The sequence below is a fragment of the Mesoplodon bidens genome, assembly GCF_964165515.1.
Source record: "Mesoplodon bidens genome assembly, contig: HAP1_SCAFFOLD_205, whole genome shotgun sequence".
NCBI classification, from domain to species: domain Eukaryota; kingdom Metazoa; phylum Chordata; class Mammalia; order Artiodactyla; family Ziphiidae; genus Mesoplodon; species Mesoplodon bidens.
Window position 1 is genome coordinate 143,230 of NW_027672037.1, and position 8,190 is coordinate 151,419.

Below are 8,190 nucleotides of genomic sequence, written 5' to 3' on the forward strand. Positions count from 1 at the left end.
GGAGAGATGGTCTTGGTGAGAAAACTATTCAATGGGGCTGTGTGTGGCCACACCTGCAGTGAAGTGTCCTCTCTGAGAGCTAGGCAGGGGGTTACTCTAACTGCCGCAGCCCACACCTCGTCCACTCCTCCCAGCCCAGAGCTCACTTGTCAGTTCAGGCAACTGTTGCCTTGGATTCAACAGGGGATGGGCAACCATTACGAGTAACTTCAGCCAAGAGAGGGCTCAGGTTCCTGAGTTGCTCTGAATTGTTCTTCCTTTTGTGGAATGGCAGTACTTCAGACCTACTTCATCTTGTCCAGTATCTCATGGTGGACCCTCAGGCTGCCTTGAGAGAAAGAGTTTGTTCCTATTTCAGGTCACTCCTTCATGGACAGGGAACAGATGTGGAGTGGGGTTGGTTCGGGTGGAATGTCTATGAAGGCTGCTTCCTCTTTTAAAGGGGGAAGGAGTGTAGCCCAGGATCAGGAAGATGATCTTCTGTGTTACTATTAAACGTCCTATGACATCTGTTCTGGTTAGTTAGGTGCACCGTGCTGTGTACCTTGTTCTCCTGAACGGGGATGTGTTTCAGACAACTTGATCGCCATGGCATCTGGCTTATGCCTGCATCTCAGATTGTCTCTCCGTTATTGGGAGCTGGAAGGGGAAGGAGCACAGGCAGTCTATACTCCCACGACCAATGTAACATGACAATTCCCTGGCCCTTGTTTAATCCTCTGCAGCCATCACTGGCTGTGAAATGACAGAATCTAAGGGACACGCGCCTACTTCTCAGACCACCCCAAGCCCCTAGGAACAGAACTCCTGACTGATGACAGTGACTCTGGGCACTGGGGAAGGGGTGGCAGGACCTGGCCCATGTTACGTATCTGCTGTGGGTTGTTCTGAGATGCAGGTCCTTTCTGGGCCAGTGTCATGGGTTTGTATCAGGATTCCATTAGAGATATTTTCCAGCATTTTGTTTTGTTTTGTGAGGCTAGGAAAGAAAGAGGGGATTTATACTGAGCATCAGGAAAAGGAGGACTGAGGAGGAGGTGGGGCCCTAATATTTTACACAGTGCCTGTCCACAAAGGGCCTTTGGGGGCCTAGAACTTACCTTGCAGAAGGCCCCTACCTGCTAGTACACCGGCTGAGGGGCATTTCTCACAGAGCAGATGTCCACACAGCTCCAGGTCTTGGGAGACAGCCTGTGAGGCTTAGGTGCCAGGGTGTGCCTTAGGGAGGCTCTCCAAGTGAGTGCTTGCTGAGGCAATTTCTTCTCGGCAGGCAGGGGTCAGGGAGCTTGGTGGATGGGCGTGGGGTCACCAGTGGAATAATTCTCAACTGGAGGTCAGGGCATGAAAATCACTTGAAGACATTTGCACGCTGCAGTTTCCCTTGTCCAAGAGTCTCTCATCTGTGGAGATTTACACTCTGATGCCGCAGAAAGCCTCAGTCCCACTTGCCCATTCTCCTCCTCCATTCACTCCTTTCCTTTGCCTCAACAGCATCTGCAGTGCTGGCAACGGATGTCCCCATGAACCCCGGTGCCTCCTTGTCTACTTTCACGGCAGTGTCCTTTCCTCCACCCATTCCTGGCGCCCAGCACTGGCCACCCTGGGAGCAGCACCTGCCACCTCTCATCACCCCCGCATTCCCTCCCGGCAGCAGCCTGCTGCTGCCAGCTTTCCCCAGGATGCCTTTGGTGGCTAATGGTGGCTGTGGCCCCAGTGTCCCTGGGGCTTGCAACTTCACTGTACAAGTCAGGTCACAAGGGAGGCCAGTGCAGGCCCAGCAGACTCAGACCTTTATCGTTCCTCAGGGCCCCCTCAACTGGAGCGCTCCAGGGGCCCTCAGCGGGAGTGCTGCATGTCCTGCACCCATATTCTTAGCAACCCCTGCGATGGAGACCACTGTGACTGCTCCAGCTGTTGGAGTTACTCAGGCTGGCAAGGGAGGCTGGACCCCAGGCTTTCCTCCTCAAGCTCCACCACCAGCTGCCCAGATGGCCCCTAACAATCGGCCAGTGAACTCTGGGCCATGGCCACATGGCACTTCCAGGGAGGGCAGCCTGGACACCAACCAGCCCTATGCCTCGCAGGAGGACTGCTCTAACCACCAGAGCGTGTACAGTAACTTCCGACGGTGGCAGCGCCTCAAGCCACTGGCCCGGAGACACCTTCCCCAGAGTCCTGATGCAGAAGCTCTTTCCTGCTTTCTCATGTGAGTGAACGCTCAGGGGGCCATGAGCTTATCGGAGCTCTTAGATAAAGAGGAACTGGGGATGGACTCGCAGGTTAGGTTTCTAGGGATACTGGAAGCGAGGTGTGAGGGCGATGTCCACGCCACGAGAAGGCACACTGTCGGTCATACGGGCGAGCCTGCCAGTCCATGACATCATGACTGAAATGTGCCTTATCTCAACTGACCCCACCCCCCTGTGAGTCTAGCCAGCCTGCTCTTCCATGATTCTCCTGGTAATACGGCCTGAAGACTTGCAGTCAGAGAGGGTCGTGGTGTAAGTTGAGGAGCCAAGGAGTGGATGCCACACTCTCCTGTGCTGACGTCTCCTTTCATACAGCATTTGAGTGTACGTGGCCGGGGGAGGTCACTTCGGAGAAGGGGGAGGAGCGCGGGGCCCAGGAGAGCGCTTCATGCACACCTCGACTTTGTTGATGTGGAGAATTCCACTAGGAACAGGGTGATGGTAGAGCTCTCCTAAGGGCATGGGCTCTCTCCCACTAGAGTTGTGAGCCTGGCAGGCATTTCCATCCTAAACCTGCGGTCCCTCGTAAAAAGGGGACAATCACACTTCACCTTCAGAGGACCGTGCAGAAGACTCCTTGGGCTAATCTATGAAGTGTGAGCAGATTGCCTGGCACATGCCACGCCTCATTGATGATGGTGATTTTTATTATGAAAAGGCAGCCTTGAAGAGGAAAAGAGCTCCCTAGGGCACAGTGTCCCAGCTCTAGCCTGGGAGTGGATGGTCATCCTCGAGTGAGTGTGAGGCGGTGACAGCCGTAGCCGGGAAGGCTTGTCTCTGCTCTCCCAGACACCTGCCTCTCACCCTCCTGTTGCTCAGTCATGCTGTGTTGAGTGATGTGTGGTCCACATTGGTGGGTGGGGTCAGGCAGGTGGGGGCTGGGCTGGGCACAGAGACTGACCCCGAGTGCTTACAGCCCAGCGCTTCGATCCCTGGCCCGCCTGAAGCCCACCATGACACTGGAGGAGGGACTGTGCAGGGCCGTGCAGGAATGGCAGCACATTAGCAACTCTGACCGGATGATCTACTACGAGATGGCGCAAAAGTGAGTCAGCGTCCTGGGCCCAGGGGCTGCGTGGGGGGTGAGGCGAGTGGGTGAGGGCAGGGTCTGGCCGTGGGGGTGCTCATCAGAGAGGACAAAGGAGAAGGGCTGTCGCTCGGAACGGGGGGCCCACAGCCCAGAGGCCCTACAGTCCTCCAGAAACCCCTCCCTCACCTTGACAGTTTGGTTCTTCTGTCCTTCCTCCACCACGAGCTCTGCCCTCCCCTGAGTTTGACCTACCCGTGCCCTGACATGAAGGTCTCAGGACGGGGCAGGGTGAAGCTGTGAGTCCAGTAGGGGTCCAACTCCAGCCATATGGGCTGGGCTGGGGAAAGAGCTCCACCCGCCAGCCTGCTGCTTCCTTAGTGGTGGCTGGCTGGCGGCCACTGACATAGAGTTGGGACCCCCTCTCCTCACGAAAAGTGGCCTGAGTGGGTACCCTGGCATCCCTCAAGAGGCTGGGGAAGCCAGCTGTCATCAGCCCAAGGGTCTCTGGCCCTTCCAGTGTTTGCTCCACGGTAATCCCCTTGGTTTAAGAAACAAAACCAAACAAACAAGCACCTCTCAGAGGAAAGGAAGGCCTGTCCTCTAAGCTCAGCATCCACATCGTCCAGCCTCTCCTGAGCCCTGTCTCCAGGTCTACGTTCCAGAACTCTCAGTCCCAACCCAGGGTCCTGGATTTGGGCAAGGACCCCTGTGGGGAACACATGCCTGTTCCAGCCTCTGGCTGTCAGCCCTTCATGTGGCTCTGGATGGGGGGCATGAGGAGGGTGCCCCCTGGGTCAGCCACGTGTCCCGTTGACCTGGTTCAGTGCAGCGACCTGGCTCTATGCTGTTGAATGCTCTCCAGTGCTGGTGAGGCAGGAAGGGTCCCAGATCTTGTATCAGTTCCAGGAGCAGCTCTCTGCTGTGGACAGCACCTCACAGGGCCTTGACAGCCCCAAGGCACATCCTCTCCCAATCCCTCATTCTTGGCTGCCTTTGTTGGGCTCCAGAACCCAGGCCATTTTCTCAGGGTGGCCTGTGCCTCCGTCACACCCCAGGTTCATGCAATTTGAGGCCGAGGAGGAGATGCAGGTTCAGCAGTTGCAGTGGATGCAGTGCGCGCAGGGCCTGCCTCCTCCAGCCCCACCGAAGCTGGATCCTCGGGGGCCCCCAGCCCCGAAAGTGGGCCTTCAGCCAGCCACCCAGGTTCCCACTGGAGTTGAACACACAGGTAACAGGGGCCCAGGGTTGGCCACTCTTCCCATGTGGATCATTTTCCTTCAAGACAGGGGCATTGGTCTTTCAAGCAAAACAGCCACCGAGGCGGGGGGTGGGGGGTGGGGTCTCAGATGCCCTTTGTCACTACGGGGTATTATTGACTTGGTCAATTTTGTAACTTCTCTCACGCCTCCCTGTCAAAGGACTGCACACAAAGTCTGCCTAAGAAGTGGGCTTGATGGGGACACCCCTGGAAAATTGGAGGTTCCCCACTTCCTTACATGTGACTCTCTTAGATGCCCCCTTACCTCCCCCCTCCAACTGTGCATGAAGCTTCAGGTGGTCCTGACCCCCCCACACCCACATCAATGTCCCCCAACAGTGCCCTCACCAGCGTGCGCTCGGTGGTCAGGAGGTGGACCGGGAGCCCCTCACCTTCCTTCCCTTCCTCCTGCTCTGCCGCAGCCTGTGCTCCCAGGATGTCCGGCCCCAGGGCCCAGCCCTCCCGCCCGAAGCCACACAGGTCCCAGCGACCCCCGGAGCCCAAGGCACCCGAGGACATTCCACCTGAGGCTGTGAGGGAGTATATGGACATCATGGAGGCGCTGGTGGGGCCCGTCCACTCAGCCACAGGCGACTCAGATGCAGAATGGGGAGAGGACGGAAATGAGCTGCAGCAGGAAGAGGACGGCACCGACTCGGACCCCGATCTCTTAAGCTACATCGACAAGCTGTGTTCCCAGGAGGACTTTGTCACCAAAGTAGGCTAGGCCTGGAGACTGGGGTCTGCAAGATGCCAGGGCATGGAACTCTCAGCACCCAAGATCTCGGTTCTGCTCAGGCCGTTGGGACTTAAGCTCAGCTCCTTGCTCCTGAGCCTGGTGTTAGGGGAGGTTTACGCAGATGTTTGTGTGTATATGTTTGTGTCTATCTGTGTGTATGCCTTTGTGTCTGTGTTTGTGCCTCTGTATATGTGCTCTTTTGTGTGTGACTGTGTATGTGCATGTTTGCGTGTGTGTGTGTGTGTGTGTGTGTGTGTGTGCGTGCGCTGACCATCCCCGCCTTGTGGAGGACGGTGGGGTGGGTCTCTGCTTTTCACTTTCCCTCCTGGCCTTCTTGTCTCACAGACCACTCCTGGCCAAGGATGCTCACAGCCTCTTCTTTCTGTTCTAGGTGGAGGCAGTCATTCACCCTGGATTCCTGGCAGATTTGCTTTCCCCAGACCCACAGCTGGATCTCTTGGCCCTAGAGAAGGAGCTGGAGCAGGAGGAAGGGCTCACCCCCGAAGAAGTGAGACAGGGGAGGGAGAGGGACACTCAGGGAGCCAGGGGACCCCACGGGAGGGGGACCCCAGGTGATCCAGGGGACAGGGGAACCCAGATGACCCAGGGGAGCCAGAGGAGGGAGGGATCCCAGGTAGAACAGGGGACACAAGGGACACCCAGGAAGACCAGGGCACGGAGGGACCCCAGTGAATAGGGGAGAGATAGGGCCCCAGAACAGGAGGGCCACATAGCGCTGTCCATCCCTCCCCTGCCTGGGACACCTGGCATGGGGAAGGGCCCGTTCTGGGGTGGGTGCAGTGCAGGGTGAAAGGAAGGAGAGGATAGGGAGCCGGGAGGGGAGGGAAGGTCACAAAGCTGGGAATCAGTTGCAGGAGGATGGCAGGACTGCCACAGTGTCTGTATTTGGATTCGAGTCCTGGGGTCGCCCGTCCCCTCCTCCCCCACAGGGCCATTGTCCCACTGCCCAGTGCTCCTCCTCTCACAAGTGTGTGTGCAGCCGTCACTGTCCTCCTCCCTCCTACCAGCTGGTGCAGAAACGACTCCTGGCCTTGAAAGAGGACGACGGTGTGCGGGCAGCCCCGAGTCACAGTGCACCCGGAATGGCCTCAAGTCCTTCTGAGTCCGAGGCCAGCCAAGGTGCCCAGAGACACGACCAAGACCCCCATCTAGGGGTCAGTGATGAAGCCTGCCCACCAGAGATTGATTCTCAGGCTCTTCATAGGCTCATGCAAACAGACACTGCCCTGTGCAGGCCCAAAGTCTTTGTTCCCTCTGGAGGACGTCAGGAGTTCTCTATATTCCGGCCCATACGGCTCTCCCCTCCCCAGGCTCAAAGGCGCACCGGCCCTCTACTGAGATCCAGGGATGCGTCTGTTCTCAGAAAGGCCTCTCCTCTTCAGGAGGCCCGAGTGCCCAGGGACGGGTCCAGTGAGAACGAGGAGGTGCTCCAAAGCGTCTTCATCATAGACTCTCAGCATATACTGGTGCCTTTCGGGATGTCCCTCAGTCCTGCGCATGTCTCAGCCCTGGCTTCCTCTGGAGGTTGGGGGGCCCAGAGTGCTCCCCAGTCCCCCTCCTCTCAGAGAAGAGGCCTCAGCCCAGCTCCACCAGCCGCTCCCAAGTCGAGGAAGCGGGCTCTGTGTGGACGCCCAGCCGCTGCTGAGAAGCTGCCCATCCCCGGGGCTGGCCTCGGCGTCTCTGGGAGGCCAGCCTTGGCTCTGGGGCTGGCTCGCCCCTCACAGCTGAGAAAGAGAAAGCGTGACCCGTTTGACACAAAGAAGCGTGGGAAGAGGAGGAAGAAGCACTGCAGCCAGTAGGGAACAGCTGGGCCGGCCCTCCAGGGCGAGGCCCCAGGGCAGCCCCCTGGGGAGCCTAGGGGCTCCTCCTCCTCCTCCTAGTGCTGATCCTGGATGATGTGGGGGGAAGGGAGGGGGGCAGGACCACCAGGGTGGGGAGGGGGAGCGGGATTGTGGGGGGTTAGGGAGGTGGGGGAGGTGGGTGTGGCCAGGTGTGGGTGGGAGCAGGACCTTTGGAGTGATGTATGTAAATTGTGAACAAAGATCGTTTTCGTGGGAAATGCTCTCAGGCCACTGTCATCTTGTTGGTGTTGAGCTGCTCCACAGAGAGCGATCCTGAGAGGAAGGAAGGATGAGGGAGGTCACAGGAGCTCTGGGTCTACAGGTGGCCACACCTTTCCTCCACATAGACAAGGACTCCTCAGGCTGCCCCTGGGAACGCACAGCTCTCACTTTCCCCAGGGACCCCCTCATCAGCCCCTTCTCTAACGCCTGCTCGGCTAGGGCCCTTCTGGGGCATCTGTACCGTCTTCTGCATCCCTGAACCTTCTGGGGAGGCAGAGCTGCTCTTGTGCCTTTCAGCCCTCTGGACAGTCACCAGTTTCTAGGATGGAGCCTGGAGACGGCCCTTGTCATTATGGAGCTTCTCTCTGCTTTCCTCATGTGGCCAGATGACGGCACTGGGATGACCCTCCGCTCATCCAGGGTTTCCTGTGTGGGTGGCCTGACCAGAGATGAAAAGTCTTGGCCATGGGGACGGGACTGTCTGCCTCATCGTAGCGGGAGCATCCTCTAGTTCCACTGGGATTATTGCAATGTGGAGAGTGGTGGAGGCAGCTACCTCTTCATCCCAATGAGGATGCAACAAGGGGAATGGGTGTGGGGAGATTCATGGGGCACCCGTTAAAGGTGTGTATAAGGGAAAGGACAGTCGGGCCCCTTTGTGGAACTTGTGGGATTTCTGTGCAGCAGCATCTCGTTCAACTGAGGGAGGAGGACCCATGTGGCTGTGGCTGTGGGGACTGGCGTCCGGGGCCTCCGGGTCTGCAAAGACACCCCAGAGCTACTGTCCCTTCCCTTTGCACCCATGGCTGGACGTGTGTGTGTACTGGTAT

General features: G+C 58.0%; 1 protein-coding gene across 1 annotated transcript; it reads left to right on the plus strand.

Moving 5' to 3' along the window:
* The first annotated feature begins 1,011 nt into the window (after positions 1 to 1,011).
* On the plus strand, positions 1,012 to 7,410 carry LOC308610707 (NUT family member 2G-like). Its single transcript, XM_081259746.1, has 6 exons — positions 1,012 to 2,206; positions 3,166 to 3,294; positions 4,335 to 4,507; positions 4,960 to 5,255; positions 5,668 to 5,784; positions 6,305 to 7,410. The coding sequence occupies exons 1-6, from the start codon at positions 1,521 to 1,523 to the stop codon at positions 7,094 to 7,096; spliced, it is 2,193 nt and encodes a 730-aa protein (XP_081115872.1). The 5' UTR covers positions 1,012 to 1,520; the 3' UTR covers positions 7,097 to 7,410.
* Positions 7,411 to 8,190: the final 780 nt, after the last annotated feature.

Coding starts and splice junctions, on each gene's coding strand:
- LOC308610707 (XM_081259746.1), top strand. CDS start 1,521: ATGAACCCCGGTGCCTCCTTGTCTACTTTCACGGCAGTGTCCTTTCCT. Junction 2,207..3,165: donor GCTCTTTCCTGCTTTCTCAT/GTGAGTGAACGC, acceptor GAGTGCTTACAG/CCCAGCGCTTCGATCCCTGG. Junction 3,295..4,334: donor TACTACGAGATGGCGCAAAA/GTGAGTCAGCGT, acceptor GTCACACCCCAG/GTTCATGCAATTTGAGGCCG.